The sequence below is a fragment of the Podarcis melisellensis genome (assembly GCF_964234715.1).
Source record: "Podarcis melisellensis genome assembly, chromosome: 5".
NCBI classification, from domain to species: domain Eukaryota; kingdom Metazoa; phylum Chordata; class Lepidosauria; order Squamata; family Lacertidae; genus Podarcis; species Podarcis melisellensis.
Genome location: NC_138537.1, coordinates 56,752,760 through 56,770,364, shown reverse-complemented (window position 1 = coordinate 56,770,364; position 17,605 = coordinate 56,752,760). Strand labels below are relative to the sequence as shown.

General features: G+C 45.6%; 1 protein-coding gene across 2 annotated transcripts in view; it reads left to right on the top strand.

The window, feature by feature from the left end:
• Positions 1 to 17,605, top strand: part of LOC309370693 ((E2-independent) E3 ubiquitin-conjugating enzyme FATS) — a 101,776-nt gene that overhangs the window by 34,053 nt on the left and 50,118 nt on the right. For both annotated transcript variants that reach the window (XM_081912678.1, XM_081912679.1), the window contains exons 2-3: positions 1,511 to 1,605; positions 15,341 to 16,463. In XM_081912678.1, coding sequence (XP_081768804.1) covers positions 1,511 to 1,605; positions 15,341 to 16,463 — 1,218 coding nt within the window. The remainder of the gene's footprint in view (positions 1 to 1,510; positions 1,606 to 15,340; positions 16,464 to 17,605) is intronic.

Here is a 17,605-nt window from a genome sequence, read left to right as displayed (position 1 = left end):
CATTCCTTCGTCAGTGCTTGGGCGTAGGTAGTGGCTGAGAAACAGCAATCTGAGCTTTCCTGGCAAGGTGGAGGTGCTGTGGCTGAGTGGTTCCCATGTCCGTGATATTTGTCAATTGTCTACCCTGAGTGGGCTTGAATTTCCCCCTGAAGGAGCAGGTACACAATCTGGGGGTGCTTCTGTATCCAACTTTGTCGCTGGAGGACCATGTAGGACCTCAGTGACTAAAAGTGCTTTTTATGACAGCTACAATCATTCCTCAACAGGAAAAAACTTTGTCACAGTAATTCATGAATTGATTACAACAAGATTGGATTACTGTAACATGCTCTATGTGGGGCTTCCATTGCGCTTGACCCAAAAACTTCAGTTAGTGCAGAATGCTGCAGCACAGTTGCTGACAGAAGTGAGTCCTTGTCAACATATAACACCTGTGCTAAGAGATCTGCACTGGTTGCCAATTTGCTACTGGGCCAGGGTCAAGATCTTACTGTTAGTATACAAAGCCCTTGCCAACTTGGGACCAGCTTACCTGCAAGATCGCCTTATCCCATATATGCCGAGTTGACAGCTTCACTCTGTGGAACTGGCACTGTAACAGGTGTCACATAATACCTGTTCCACCTTTGTAGGAAATTGATCTTTTAGTGTGGCAGCACCTACACTTCGGAACTCCCTGCCTATTGATGTCAGGCAAGCCCTATCGCTGTTCTCTTTTCGGTGCCTGCTAAAAACATTTTTGTCTAGAAAAGCCTACCCAGCAATCTGTGTTTTTTTAGTTTATTGCCAGTTTTAATTTTTTAAAATATTTTAAATAGTTTTGCTTTTATCCATAATTTTTTTTTGCCAAGTCTTTTTTATATTATGGATGTATGTTCTGTGTTATTTCATTAATACTATTTATTGCCTAGTACAAGTTTGTTGTGGCCTTTGGCTAGAACAATAAACTTATGACCTTAATTTTATTGTTTTATTCTTTTTGTAAAACACTTCAAACTTTTCTACAAACCTCATTTTCACCTCAGGTATGTGGACCGTCCTGACTTTGGTTGTCAATAAAGTGCAGGTAATTTTTCATAATTTAAATGTATTTGTGCCATCAGGGAGAGAAATCTGACAGATTTTGTGCCTGAAGTGCCAAGATAACTTGACCAGCCTTGCACTTTGAGTGGAGCATGGAGCAACATTTGCTATTCTGCCTCACCTTGGGCCAGCCTTGTTCCTGGTGTAAAATAGGGTAGTTTTTCAAACCCAAAACCCAAAACAAAGCCTTGTCCACCTAGAATCTTCAGGAGAAAATTTTCTTTGTTCACAGGAAGAGTGTCTTAAAAACAGACTGAGAAATTACCACACAGGCTTCCTAGTGGGATTTCAACTGCTTCAAATATGGCTAAATACACCCTAATTTTTCAGAGAAATGCAACCCAGATCTTCTCCATTAGATGATGTTACTCGTAAGTGAAGAAATGTGATTGCAAGATAACATTGTATTGTTCACTCTTTTCTCTAGGAATAAGAGAAAACCAATATGGAATTAATGCTTGGGAAGCTTGCAAAACTGTTCAGTATAATACAGCAGCAAAGAATGAGTCAAGCTTCACAAAGGTAAAAACGAAACACAACACACAAAACCTTCCATAGTTGTCAGCGGAATCTACTGAGGTTTTAAAAAAATGATCATTTATCTGTATGCAGTGTTTTGCTATTTGTTTTGTGTTTAGTCGGATTTCACTTGCTCAGCAGAAAAGTCAAATAAAGTGGCAGCTAAGATGTTACAATTCTGTTGGCAGGATATTTATTAATTCATATACTTTCCACGTTCTTGGGGAAAAGAAAGCAATAAGTGCACTTGAAGGAAAATCACAGTCTTGAAAAACATCACTGGTCCAGTGTTACAAGGGCCTTGGCAGGTCTTCCAGAGAACGGGTTATTTTTCAGAAGCCAAAGGTGGTCCGTAAGAAGAAAAAACCCCTCCAAAATCCGCAGCTGGGCAATAGATTTATTAGGGCCAACCAAAATGTCACAGAAGTGTGGCATTTCCCTGTATTATTCATCAGGCAAGAAATTACACAAAGCGGTGGGGTGGAGGGACAAGGATTATTATTGTATGTGCAAAAATTAGTCTGGATCTTGTAAACTCAATTCCAAGAAGGGAATTGCAGACTGAATAAGGGTATTTGCAGATCAACATTCATCCTGATTTGTTTGCAGGGAGATTAGACAACTCTGGCTATTTAATGAGCATTATTCTGATTTGTTTGCTGGGAGGTTAGATGATACTGCATTATCCCACACTTTCCAGTGCATTTTCCCTTCACTTTCCTTACTGCAAAAAGTCTGATGGGGGGGGGGGAGCAAGATTGAGATGAGCCCCGCAACCCCAGAGTTGTTCACGACTGGACTTAACTGTCAGTGGTTCTTTACCTTTACCTTTTTTAAAGATTTGTTGTGCAAAGGCCTCCCAATCAGCTATGTGCAACCTGAATTCGTTGATTTGTGATTGACACCCAAAAATAGTGACAGTCTGAAAGTGCCCAATGTCTCTCCCAAATGCTGTGGGTTATCAGGTTGCCCGTCTGGAATTTGGGGATTTATTTATTTTGCTTATTTAACTAAATTTATATACCACTTTATTGTAGTAAAACCTCTTTGTGGTTTATGACAAATATTAGAATTATCAGATTAAGACACACAAACATCTACATATCTGGGTAGGCTTGCCTAGACAAAAATGTTTTAAACAGGTACAAAAAGAGTACAGTGGTACCTCGGGTTACATACGCTTTAGGTTACATACGCTTCAGGTTACAGATTCCGCTAACCCAGAAATAGTGCTTCAGGTTAAGAACTTTGCTTCAGGATGAGAACAGAAATTGTGCTCCGGCGGCGCAGCAGCAGCGGGAGGCCCCATTAGCTAAAGTGGTGCTACAGGTTAAGAACAGTTTCAGGTTAAGTACGGACCTCTGGAACGAATTAAGTACTTAACCCAAGGTACCACTGTACAGTGAAGGCACTTGGCTGATGCTAATAGGGAGGGAATTCCAAAGCATAAGTGATGCCACATGAAAAGGCTGATTTCTGTGAAATGACAAAGAAGCAACAGCTGCTCCCCATTTCTTGAGAAATTAATTAAATAGAAGTCTGGCTTGCAACCCAGGTCTGTTCCAAACCTTAAATGAAACATCCAGGTTCCTAGTTAGGCAGAAAGTTTGAAGTAAAGTGAAACATCACAGTGTTTATCAAAGGTATGGATTTTCTCTCTCCAGAGAACAGAGCTATGGGCACATCATGTTGCACAAACGCTGCTGTGACTTAACTTGCAAACACCAAAATGGCTTCTTCCTTCTCAAGAAGATCCTGATGTATCATTGACTGCCCAGCCGAATGAAAACTGATAGACAAAAAGAAGAAGTACCATTGTGGTGCTGTATGTTGAGTCATTGCCCTGGTGCAACAAAATAGGCTGAGTATTCACCAGCTGGGATGGAGTTGCTCCTTTCTTCAAAGATGCCGTTATAACCAAGGAGAAGAAGAAGAAAACTCCCTTCATTGCACCTCTTCAAATAGTCTTTTAAAAACCCCAACTTTTAATGATAAGTTATTGCTCGTATTGATTATACATAGGCTGCTCTGGAAGCCTTGTCAAGTGAAAAGCAGGTAGAAAACGCTTAAAATAAGTAAAATATTGCACTGAGGCCACAGCTGCAATTACAGCCACACTGTTGTGCAGCCCCACACAAGGATTTGCTAGTAACCCTTTCAAGGCAATAGCAAAAAATGTGTGCACAGATGACACATAGCTGCACGAAAATGCATGTCAGAAACTCAGTGTAGTTCTGGGTCAGCTGTCTTGTTTTCATTCTTAAATGACTGCTAGAGAAAGAGTGATTACATTCCCAGTCCTGATTCCTAATTTCCAAGACAGGTTCCTTGAGTAGTTCTGCAGCACAAGTGGGTAGGTAGGTGTTGAGCTTGCCACTCACCACTTCGTCAGGAGACAGTTCCAAATGCCATAGCCAGGAGACAAGCTACTAGCAGCAGTCCTTTGCTGGCCAACCTGGTCATGGGTGATGAGGTAATGCAGTGTATAAGAAGAGATTCTTCCCTTAGTCCAGTGGTTGCCAGATATTTGGGTTCGAGGTGCACATTGGGAATTTCAAGAAAGTGCCAACATGCCGGTCACAAAATGGCTGCCACCAAAGATGTAGCCTAACAGTAAATAACTGCCCCCTCCAAAACAGCAGAAAAAGAAAAGTTGGGAAGATAAAAAGGTTCAAATATGGACAAACATATTCTTCTTATTCTTGTTGTTAGCAAAATATGTTGGAAGGACCTTCTTCCCCCCCCCCCCCAGACACTGCTACTGTGGTCTCCTACTGGTGTGCTGCTGTAGAATACAGCTAGAAAATAAAAGATAACTGAATCCAGGAATACTTTTGAATTGAGGAAAGACATGACTCGCTGGCAAGTTGTTGTTGTTTTGCTATCTTTTGTGGAATAGAAAAGAATAGAAATACAAAGAGAACACATCACAAACTCGCCAGAATAGTAGTTGAACAATACTGGCCCTGACGAGTGTGATGTTTGAAGCTGCATGTCAACTACAAGCTTGTCAAAATGAAGGGTGAATGGGGAGGTGATAATAATGTTTCTGCTTTTGCACCCGCCTCTCCTCTCCCCAAAGAACTTGGAAACAATCCCTGTTATAGGCAAGGCAGGAAGAAAAAATTGATGATAACGATGACACCATTGAAATGGGTTCTCCACAAAGCAGCAGTGACTACCAGACAAATATGATCGTTATTATCACTATCATCGTTATGATGCTTCTGCACTGGTCTGTCCCAGTTGGTGTGCAGTCAGTGGACTATGGGGACTAAGCTAGTCCCCTGAATGTTCCCTGCCTTCTTCCCAAAACCTGGGAAGCTTCTGCCCGGCTTAGTGAAAGACACACAATGCTTACGCGCGTGATGTAACCCATCCCCCATCACCTTTGCAAGCTGGCACCTGTGGAACTAACTGTTTCCCCATGGAAAAATTCACCACACACCACTGGTCTGCCCCTTGCAACAACTTAGGAGCAATCCTTGCAATAGGGCATGCAGTAGAAACAAGAAAGCGTTGCCATATTCTCCCCCTCTCCTTTTCAAATGAGGCCTATCTCAGTCAGCTGCCTGTTCTACATGACAGCAGACAACAAAATAAACACAGCAGCAGTGGGAGGATTCCCCAGTTTCTTCCCACACATTTTCAAAAGGTTTATCAAGCAACTACCCGCTGTCTGTACCACGTGGCTGGCAGGCAGCAAAATGAGTGATAGGTGATTCCCATGCTGCCTGCCAACTGCTTAGGGTTGCCATACATCCAGAATGTCCCGGACATGTCCGGGAATTAATGATCGAAAATAGTGTTCAGGGGGGGATTTCTGAAAATCAGTAACATGTCTGGGATTTTGAAACTTTGGGTTTCCTTAAAAAAAAGTTCAACAACTGTTATGTCCTGAGTTTTACTTCTAGAAATATGGCAACACTAAACGGCTCTGTGTGGCTGACAGGCAGCAAAACAAAACTAATGGGTGGATTCAAGCAGGAAAAGAAGAGGGAGAAACAGCAGTTCTTTAGGACTCCAGGGATTCCTATTGCCTGATGTCCAAATAGTTCACTTACCAATCACATCTCCAACTACTAGCCGGAAGCAGACAGCCTGGCTTATTTCACAGTAATCACTTAAAAGCATACCAGCACATACTGCTTCATAACTTTATTTCTAGAAGGGCTAGAAACTTACTTTTCAAAAAATCGAAGTCTGGGGCCCCTGCTGGGGGTGCCAGTGAAAGTCTTCACAGCCACCATGGTGCCTGTGGATGGCAGACTGACAACCCCTGCCTTAGACAGATCATTGTTTTAATCTGTTGTCATTTTTAGTTTTTATTATGGCTAGAAGCCTCAAAAGCTGGGAGTGGCTTGGGCCTCTCTGGATCTCTGAGAGGACTTGTTTGTCAGCAGCATCCAGGGATAGTGCAGTTGATGATGTCAGTGGTCTACATGGGCACTGCTGGTCCTTTTGCGCAGTACACAGATTCTAGCAACTCCTTCTTTCGTTACCACCTTGGGCCTTTGGTCCTTAAGGGTATGGCAGCCACCCACCTCTGGTCACCACTTATTGATATGATGTCTCCCTATGTGCCACCTCACTGGCCATCACTGGAGATGCTTAGCATTCAAGGGTAGCATGCAGAGTGATTCTTAGGACTGTACAGCATCATGCATACAAACTTTTTGCAGAATGAGTTGCCCACATGACCCACTCGCAGGCAACGTGTTAACCTGCAGTTATGAGAATATTTGGGTAACTTCTGTGAAGAAATGGGTAACAATATAGAAATAGCAAAATGCAACTTACTGTTGCATAGCGCAATGTAAACAGCTGTTAATGATCCCACTTTCACAGCAAGACAGTCAGAATTAAGTGAGCTGCCCTCTATGACTTTGTGTGTTAGCTTTGCCGCCGAGGGGAAAAAAATAGTTATAATGATATTCTCACTTAGAATCTTGCTTGCCTGTAAGTGGTCTTCTTGTTAGGTTCTGTTTCGTTGAACTTTGTGTTGTCATAATAGGGTTTTTCATTAATTGTTACAATTTTATAAATACTGCACAACACTAAAGCAAGTGGTTAGGGACTCTAAACCAACGAGGCCCTTTATTTGTGGGCAAAGATTTGCATACAAGCAGCAGGACTTGCTTCCTTTTCTTTTTTCCAGTCACCTCCCCTCCGCCCACACCAAATCACTGCACTGCATCACTCTTTACTGCTGCATTGCATGCTGATTTTTTTTAACAGATTTTAACATTGGGAAATTCTCTGGCATAAGCCCTGTTGAGATGAGTTTAGTGTAAATGGGAGTTTCCCTGCATAATTTCCCAGTAGATTGTGTGGGACATACAGAAGGAGCAAACAGCAAAGGGGCAGTTGAAAGGAGGCTGGTGGTCATGCCATCTTTTTGTTTCCAGATCTGACTGAAATGAGTTTTCATTCAAAACTTCTCAGAATTCTCCTCAGCAAATTTCAGAGTTGACTATTCCAATAATCTCTGATTTATAAAACGTTGAGCAAGTATTTTAATAACGATATTTAATAACCACTAGTATTTCATTCCAATGTTTGCTCTTTAATGGTTTATATTTTGTATTTGGCAGAACTGATGTAATAGTGACCTTCAAACTTTTTACCTCCAGGGCAGAGTTTCTTCACTCCCTTGTCTGCCAAAAAAAAGCTTGGTAGCTGAGCTAGATGATTGGTTGAATCAGTGGACACATCTGCATATCTTTAGCTAGGACAAAGCAACAGGAGCTCACCGCGTTGCACAGATTCGAACCGCAGACCTACCGATCAGCAAGCCCAAGAGGCTCACTGGTTTAGTCCACAACATTCCCTTCTTTAAAAAACATTAATAAATAACAATTGTGGGGTGCCCTAAGCAGAAGCAGCAAGTTAACATCTCCCATCCTGTTTCAATAGAAATCTCCAGAAGGCAACATCCTGGAGTAAACAAAAGCTTTGGCAAAGTATATTTCCCTCTCCCCCCCCCCCGAAAAGTGTGTGAGGGGAAAGGGTTAGGCTCCCCCACCTCCCTAAACTGCTGCTATTAAAAAGAAAGTGTCCATACAAACCTGACCATACATTTAAAGCATCATCTGAACATTCAGTTGTGGCTGTTCATTGTAGATCAGTAGTGGTGACCAACCTGTCTCTGAAGAAACTTCTCTGATTTCCTAATCTTCTCATTGAGGAACACTAAAGGCTACCCAACACCTGAACTATTGAAAGAGATACCAGCAAGCCTGAAACATACTGATTTTGAGGGGAAAGTTTCACTTTGAAAACGTTAATTTTAATTTTGAACTCAAAATTTCTCACTGCATAGTGATTTTGGGAAAAAGAAGAAGAAAAAAGCCCATGTCTTATTTTGAGTATTCAGTTGAGCTCTATTCCTATTAGGCTTCCCCCCAACATTTAGCTGCATGCTTTACTTGCTAGATTTCTACATGTAAAATCACTGTGAAAGGCAATGGAGCAGGTCCCCCTGTAAACTAGGAACTCTTTGCATTTGGGCGTTCAATTTACACATGCGAAGATAAACATGTGAGGGGGAAGGGGAGGGGCTCCCCTCCCTATGCCTCATCTTTATCCCATCAAAAGCATTCCACAATCAGGGTTCTAAAGCAAGAAGGAAGGCTCTCTGAGCAGAGCAGGGTTCCCCCTTCCGACTTTCACACTCAGTCTCATGGAGGGCTATAAACTCAGTTAAGGGTGACAAACCAGAGAGAGTTGGTTTGGCAGTGTGCCTCCACTCCACCCCATGGTTTTGTTCAGTGCTTTTTTCCCCTTTAAAAAATGTTCATTTTCTTACTCATATTGAAATACTGCCCCTTAATGAGGCCAAACTTAGATTCACAAAATGTTTAGGGGTATGCGTACCCCTCTGTCCCCTCTCCCCCAAGAAAAAAGCAGTGGTTTTGTTTACAATACAAATAAATACAGCACCTAAAGTGGGGCAAACCTGTTTAAGATAGAATCCTGTTGAACTAGCTCCTTAAACCTACAGAGGTGGCTGTCAGATTGCTGCTGCAAAACAGTAAATGAATTCTGGCAATGTCTTTTCTTTCTTGGTTTTAGGCATGTAGATATCACAGTGGCGGTCAGCATGCATAAAAGAAGGCTGGATATAGCATAAAATAAACACAGCTCACTATGCAGCAAATAGCGAGATAAAAACAATAGTGAAATAAAGGAAATATCTACTGATGTAGATACACGTTTGCTTTTTTTTTACCCATTTATGCCACATTTCAGCTGAGAGGGAATTATAGGACTAGGATATAGGGAGGAAAGTATTTGAAAACATTTTTTTCTGCATTCAATTGATTGGCTTTGTGGAGCATGTTACTTGCCTATTGTTATAACAACTGTATATAGAAGATAGCGTTAGGGTAACTAGGCACTAAAGGAAATCCTGGTTCTGTCAAGGGAGATGGTGATTGTTGGGAGGAAATGGCTCTAGGCAACTGTGATGGGACGATGAGCTGCTTGTGCGTAAAATGCAAGTCCCTCAGAGTTTGATCAGGCTTTCAAACCTCTGCCTGTGACGGAGCCCCTCCAGCATGGCTGCGTCAATCACTAGTAGAATCCGAAAGTGGCTGCTTTCGGAAACGTTTCCAACATAAAAGCTCCTTAACGGAAACACGTCGTCTGGCCTCTCGGCGTGACAGTTTCCGTCGAGGTGTGGGTGTCCCTATAGGAGGTCCTGAGACCTCCCCACTGGTTTCGCTTGAAGCGTCTCTGAGCCATCCCTCCGACTCACTTTCCCTTGGAGTTCTTGCTCGCCCTCTACTGGTTCCCTCTTCCGCTGCTACTGCTCTCTCACCCTCAGTGAGCCTTTGCGCCTCCGGCGCTTTAGATGTCAGTTCCCTGACATCCACCTCCCCTCCAGGGCCCCCTTCACCCCCTCCCGTCTCCTCTCCTACTGGCGGTGAGGAGGTAAAACCCTTGAAAGAACCTCCCTCATCTTCCGACGTCGCGAACACTTCCTTCCACTTGTTGCTGTTCCAACTCTCTAGGTACTCTTCGTCATCAGAGTCCACTCCCTCTTCCAACTCCGACTCCGCGAACCCTTCCATTTCCTCTTCCTCATCGGTGGTGCCGAAATACTCCCTCCTAAACCTTGCTATCGGCTGAGGTTTCCTCGGGAACCTTTGATGGAACGTTTCTGTTAAAACCTCGTCATTGACTTCCTGCGCACTTACCCAGGTGTTTTCTGACTCCGGTTCCCCTTCCCACGCCACTAAATACTCCACCTGATTTCCCTTCCACCTGGAATCGAGGATTTCCGCTACATGGTTGCGGCGTTCCCTCTCTTCCAAGGCTGGTCCCCTGACGTGCTCCCCTTCACCTCCTCCCCTGTATGGTGACAGTAACGACCTGTGGAACACTGGGTGCAATTTCATGTGATTGGGTAATCGGAGTTTGAAAGCTACCGGGTTGACCTGCTGAATCACCTCAAAGGGTCCCAATCTTCTGGGCCTCAGTTTCTTACAACCCCCTTTGAACGGCAACCCTTGGGTTGACAACCACACTTGATCCCCCACCCTTATGGTTTCACCTTCCCTTCTGTTCTTGTCTGCCTGCTTCTTATATTGTGCCTTAGCCCTTTCTAAGTTGAGCTGGAGCTGCTGATGGATGGCTTCCATCTCTTCTACAAAATGTTCAGCCGCTGGGACGCTCCATCTCTCCCCTCCTTCCCCTGGAAATGCCCTGGGGTGACACCCGTAATTAGCCAAAAAGGGACTCATCCCTGTGGACACATTCTCCGCATTATTGTAGGCAAATTCTGCCAACGCCAACTTTTCGACCCAATCGTTCTCTCTGTCATTGACATAACACCTAAGATATTGTTGAAGAATGCCATTTGCCCTTTCCGCCTGCCCGTTGGTTTCAGGGTGCCGGGCAGTTGAAAAATTGACTTCCACGTGTAACAAGCTCATGAGCTTCCTCCAGAACCTGGAAGTAAATTGTTTGCCTCGATCTGAGATCACCCTCGAGGGAGCCCCGTGCAACCTAAAGATATGTTCCACAAACAACTTCGCCGTTTCTTCCGCTGTGACTGCATGTGAGCATGCTACAAAGTGGCACATCTTAGTTAACAGGTCTACTACTACCATGATGGCTGTTTTCCCCTTGGACCTTGGCAGATCCGTCATAAAATCTATTGATATCGCTTCCCAAGGCCGTTCTGGTGTGGGTAAAGGTTCTAATAACCCTGCCGGCGCCCTTCTTTCCCCTTTGGCTCGCTGACATTGGTCACACCCTCTTACATACTCCCTTACATCTTCCCTCACCTTAGGCCACCAAAATTCCCTGGTAACCAACCACATGGTCTTGTGTTGCCCAAAATGTCCCGCCGTGGGGCTATCATGCAACTGCTTGAGTACTCTCCCCCTCAATTCACCTTCGGGTATATACAGTGCCCCTTTGTAATACAATGCCCCATTTCTTTCCTCAAAACCTCCGGGGCTCTCGCCCTCCCCCCTGAGACCTCTGAGCTTATCCTGGGCATATTCATCATTTTCCGTTTCCTCCACCAGTTCTCGTTGCCCCACCATCGCCGCCCCACACACCCAGCGGTCCTCCGGGATGACATGTCTCTCTTCGATCACCCCCTCCCCTTCCCAATATTCTGGTTTGCGTGAGAGCGCGTCCGCCCTGACGTTTTCTGGGCCTGGCACATAACAAATCTCAAAGTTAAATTTGGAGAATTCCTGTGCCCATCTCACTTGTCGTTGGTTGAGCACTCGAGCTGTTCTCCAATACTCTAAATTTTTGTGGTCGGTGCACACTTGCACCTTGTGTTGTGCCCCAATTAATAAATGTCTCCACCTCCGGAATGCTTCGTGAATGGCAAGTAGTTCCCTGTCATACACCGTGTAATTCCTCTCGGACTTATTCAGCTTCCGCGAGAAGAAGGCACACGGTCTCCACTCCGACGCACTCCTCCCCGGTTGAAGAAGGACCGCCCCTACCGCCCGGTCGGATGCATCTGTTTCCACTCTCATGGGTTTTCGTAAATCCACATGCAGAAGTTGTTCTTCCGAGGCGAAAGCCCTTTTCAGTTCTTCAAAGGCTCGATCCGCCTCTGCCGTCCAAACAAATTTCTTCTTGCTGCTGAGACAGTCGGTGATGGGCGCCGTCAAGTGGGCAAAGTTCTTGATGAACTTCCGATAAAAGTTCCCAAATCCCAAGAATCTTTGCACGTCCTTCTTGGTCTTCGGTGTCTTCCATTCCAGTACCGCTTGGACCTTGCCTGGATCCATGGCCAATCCCTTGTCTGACAAGCGGTACCCCAGGAATTCCACCTCCTTGGTATGAAACTGGCACTTCTCCAGTTTCACCCACAGCTGGTTGGCTTGCAGCCTGCCCAACACTTCTCGAACGTCCCTCACATGCTGTTCCTCATTTTCCGAATACACCAACACGTCGTCTAAAAAGGCCACACAATTCTTGTAGAGCAAAGGTCCCAGAACGTGGTTTATAAAAGCTTGAAAACACGCGGAGCCCCCTTGTAGACCGAAGGGCATAACGAGGTATTCAAAGGCTCCCAACGGGGTAAACATGGTGGTCTTCCATTCATCTCCCTTCCTTATGCGTATCAGATTGTACGCCCCCCGCAGGTCCAGTTTTGTAAAAATCTTTCCCTTCCTTACTCTGGTCAAAATGTCATCAATTCGGGGCATAGGGAAAGCCAGGGGCTCCGACACTGCATTGAGGGCCCTGAAGTCACACACCAGTCTCGGTTTGTCTGTGTTCTTTTTGTCCACAAAGAACACTGGGCTGCCCCCCACCGCTCGGGACTCTCTGATGAAACCTCGCTTCAAGTTTTTGTCAATGAACTCCCTCAGCTCCTGCATCTCCCTGTCTGACATGGCGTACAGCTTGCCTACTGGGAGTTGGGCCCCTGGGAGTAGGTTGATTTGACAGTCAAAGGGTCTATGCGGTGGCAGTTTGTCTGCTTCCCTTTCGCTGAATACGTTGCTCAGATCTGTGTATTGCGGGGGCACCTTCCCTTTGTCCATCACTTCCATCCCCGCTAGGGTGACTCTGTCTCCTCCCGAAACCTTCCCCTCCTTGCAGTGTTCTAGGCAATGCGCTGACCCAAAGGAGACCACCCTCTGATGCCAGCCCACTAGCGGATCGTGTAGCGCCAGCCAGCTCATCCCCAAAATGATGGGCGCTCCTCCCAGGATGGCCACATTAAACGCTATCTGTTCGGTGTGCCTTGCCACTCTCATTATCATCGGGACAGTCTGTTGGCTAACTTCTCCCCCCAACAGCTCTCTGCCGTCAATCGTAGTCACCTGCAAGGGGTTACTTAAAGGGATAGTCTGTATCTGGTGCTCAGCTGCAAACTCCTTACTCATGAAATTACAGGAGCTGCCTGAATCCAAAAGCGCCTTGACCTTTAGTGGGTGTCCGTTTGGCAGTTCTAGTAACACCTCTATCACTAAAGCGGGTCTGGGGGGTTCTGGCATGGGCACTTTCATTGCTCTTTGGCCTGGCTGCTGTGCCCCAACGGTGGCAGCCAGGCGTTGGCTTTTACTTGCTCCTTGCCTTCCTCTTCCTTTCCCCCAACAGCTCCTGCCATCCCTTGCCATTCCTTTCTTTGTGGGCAAACTCTGGCAAAGTGCCCTGGCTGTTGGCAGAGATAACATCTCTTGGCGCTCTTTCCCTCCTTTTTCCGCCCTTCACTGGGATTTGAAACTGCGCGCGCCCGCGCTGTTCCAACTTCCATCGGCTCTGCCGGCGGGAAAGGTGGCTCTGGAATGTCTGGAATGCGGAACTCCCTCCAACGGTCTCCTTTCCCTTCCCGCTTTTCCATAGCCCTCGCCTCCTGGCGCGCTCCTATGGCCAGCGCAGATTTGGTTAACTGGTCCATAGACTCCGCCCTGGGGCCCCGGGAAAGCTCATCTTTGACGGTTGAAGAAAGCCCCTCTTCGAAAAGCATTTGGATGGGCTCCGCCGATAGGTCCCACCCCAATTTGTGAATCAACATGGTAAATTCAGTCCAGTACTCACGGACAGATCTGCTTCCTTGCTGGCAAGCCATTAACTGCCTTCGCACCACCCCCTGCTCAATATCGCTGGAAAACATCAGGTCCATGGCACGAAAAAACTTCCTCGTGTCCTTTAAGATCTCATTATTCGCTGCCATTAGGGGTCTAACCCAATCTTTCGCCCCGGATTCGAGATGGCCAATCACATACGCCACTCGCGATTCCTCATCGGGGAAGTCATCAAACTGCAAGTTTAGAGCGTATTGCATCTCTGTTCTAAAGGCATGATAGTTCCTGGGATCCCCCCCGAATTTCTGCACCAATCCTGGCACCTTTCTGGCGAGCGGGGTGGTTTTCTCCTTTCCCTTTTCTGCATCCTGAGCCCTCCTCTCCTCAAGCCTCGCCGTTTGCAGCGCCAACTGGATCTCCAACGCCCTGTACCTTTCTTCCAGGCTTGGACCTCCTCCAGCTGCTCCTGCTTCCCCGGTTCCGGCTGGATTGCTCATGATGCTTCTCCCTGCACAAGCTGGCTTTCGGAGACTTTCGGATTGCTGTGATGGGACGATGAGCTGCTTGTGCGTAAAATGCAAGTCCCTCAGAGTTTGATCAGGCTTTCAAACCTCTGCCTGTGACGGAGCCCCTCCAGCATGGCTGCGTCAATCACTAGTAGAATCCGAAAGTGGCTGCTTTCGGAAACGTTTCCAACATAAAAGCTCCTTAACGGAAACACGTCGTCTGGCCTCTCGGCGTGACAGTTTCCGTCGAGGTGTGGGTGTCCCTATAGGAGGTCCTGAGACCTCCCCACTGGTTTCGCTTGAAGCGTCTCTGAGCCATCCCTCCGACTCACTTTCCCTTGGAGTTCTTGCTCGCCCTCTACTGGTTCCCTCTTCCGCTGCTACTGCTCTCTCACCCTCAGTGAGCCTTTGCGCCTCCGGCGCTTTAGATGTCAGTTCCCTGACAGCAACCTTTAGTAAGTGTTGGGCATATGCCTCCTCGTTGTCACTATGGATATTTTGTTCAGCCAAGGAATATTGCATAATAAGGAGCTGATGAAATAAATGGTACCCAAAATGACTATAGAAATATGTGCATGCTGTTTGTGGGAGGCAGAGTGGAAGAACCCCTCCCCCTGCCTTGGTCATACTTGATGCTTTTTGTTCAACAACACTGACCCAACTCCCACATAAATGCTCTACAGAAAATCATAGGCCACCTACGTAATTCATTTTGCAATGCATTTGGAGGCCGTAAGTGCTTAAAGCGCTTTAATATTTCAGCAGATCGGCATGAAAGCGCAGTGTGGCGTAGGTTATAATCTGAAATTGACAGCTACTATTGGCACATACATTGTTAAACAAACACAGGGCCGTATACCCAGCTGAGCAAATCAATTAATCATTCAAACTGCTCTATGAATGTATAATTTGCACATGAAATTGGTCATGTTTTCATTCTTGTTCTGGCAGACATTTCTCAGTTGGTTTTAGCCACCTTTCCTTTAGAAATGGCCCAAAGTGAAACTGTAGGAAGTAAAAACTGCAGAAACAGGAAATTTTGCAGGAAATAGGGCAAGAAACCTCATGTGGAACTATTATATGTTATCACAAAATCCTTTTACATAGTTATCATTGTGTGTGAGAGAGAGAGGAGGAGGGGAGAGAGAGAGGGAGAGGGAGAGAATGTGTGTGTGTGGCCATTGTAGAGCATTTTAATTATTTGGATATTTTCCTTTGCAGGAGTCTCTGCCATCACAAAACACAAAAATGATTTCGTCTATACTCATTTCACAGATGATTGATGAGAATAAATCAAAAGAAAATAAGGCTCCTTTCCCTATGAAGTCTGTAATCACCCAGTCTGATGCTTATCGCATGAGCCAATCTTTGGCTAATCATAGTTCAGTCAACATTAATAGAGCATTCATATTGCTTCCCAGAAGATTAGGAATTCAGATTTCTTCAGATGACAATGTATTTGGAACAGACTCCCATACCAAAGAGGAGACGCAGTGTCAGAGCCAGAGGAAAGGTTTTGCTTCCATCACAATCACCGCTAGAAGAGTCGTTCCACCTTCTCACAGCATGATGCAGGTGGATGCTTCCGACCTCCCTTGTTTGAAATGCCGAGGAAGAAACAAGCTGCTAATGAACACTGCTCCTACTTCAAATGTGACTGGGCTAGATCATCTCTGCAGATCTTTCCACGCACAAAGATGTTTTCAAAATGGAAATGCCACTGAAATAAAGGTTTCTGAACCCTGTCCGCAGCCGTGCACGGAGCAGCAATCTGGCTGCACATCTAGCACTGAAAATAAAGAGAACAGAAGGACCCCTCCAAGAAACAGCCACAAGAAACAAGCACCAATTTCCTTCACTTCAAGCATTCACTTCAGCGTTTCCCAGCGGTGTCCAAACACAATATATTACATAGACAAGTCTCTCTCAGTGCCTGTAGATCAACCTCGGACTAAGAACCAAAAAATGCATAGGTCAGTCATGTCTTTCAATATAAGTTGCAGTTCCCCCACTTTAACGCCAGATGGAGTGGATGGTTTAGCTAATGGAGAGCTAATCACAGAAGTACTTAAGACAAAGCTCCCAGAGGAGAGCAAGGCTCCACACAGAACAATTTGGAATGCAGATCTCAAGGAGAACTACTTGGATGAAAAGCAGACATCGGAAAAGGAACCTTTAGGGACTGAATATCTCCAGAACGGTACCTTTCCACCTGAAACCCTGCCAGTTGTGGATAGCCTTCAAGGACATGATAATTTAAAGCTAACACAGAGTAATGATGGGAATTCAAATGACAATCACAGTACATTGTCTCCTCACATTCCTCATTGGACTTACGATGAAGGTGAGTACAGTAGGTTAAATAAACTCATCCTTGTTAGATCAGATATGTAGAACAGAATTCACCCACCATTCTTCTAACGCTGCTACTAGCTTTTTTTTTTAAGTGCCTTTAAAAAATAAACATATGATGATTCTGAGGGCCACTTCATATATAACATTCACATGAAGAATAGTGCTGGCTTGCCCCAAATATGAGTAGCCCTGAATACAAACTTAAATGTTTCGTTATTAGGGACGCAGGTGGCGCTGTGGGTTAAACCACTGTGCCATTTGGGCTTGCCAATCGAAAGGTCGGCTGTCCGAATCCCCGCGACGGGGTGAGCTCCCATTGTTTGGTCCCAGCTCCTGCCAACCTAGCAGTTCAAAAACACACAGTGCAAGTAGATAAATAGGTACCGCTCTGGCAGGAAGGTAAACGGCGTTTCCATGCGCTGCTCTGGTTTCGCCAGAAGCATCTTAGTTATACTGGCCACATGACCTGGAAAAACTGCCTGCGGAAGCAGACAAACGCCTGCTCCCTCAGCCTGTAAAGCGAGATGAGCTCCGCAACCCCCGAGTAGTTTGCGACTGGACTTAATTGTCAGGGGCCCCTTTACCTTTACCTTATGAGATTATGCTTTGGACAACAAGCATATTGCTGCTGTTCCCCATTGACACCTTTGACTGTGCAGGCTCCCAGAAAGCACCTTGCGACTGCTTGGCTCCTGTGGCTCATTGTTAGCTCATTCTCTGAATTGGGACTCATGTTTTGTCTCTCTTCATACTCTCTCCAAGAACACACCTTGGCTACAGCTTGTAGTTAGCAATGAGAGAGCTTAACTGCAAGTCCTGGTCCTGATGACCGATTAAACCAAATCTTGGCTTAGCTCAAGATGGTGCAGCCGTAACAGCCATGGGAGCAGCAAAGTAGCTGTAGGCTGTTTGCATCGTCTTGATAAGCTATCATCTGGCCTACTTGTATCTTTGGTAGCTGAAGTCCATAATGATATTCCAGGGTAAGCACAATCTTGACCAAGTTCTGTGAACTATATCTCAGAACATTTTAACAACCTGGAAAGCAGGTTCATGCTCAGGGTAGAAAGTTGGGGTTTGTTTTAAAGTGGAATCCCCCAGTACATACAGGATTCCAGGGTTGAAGTCCTC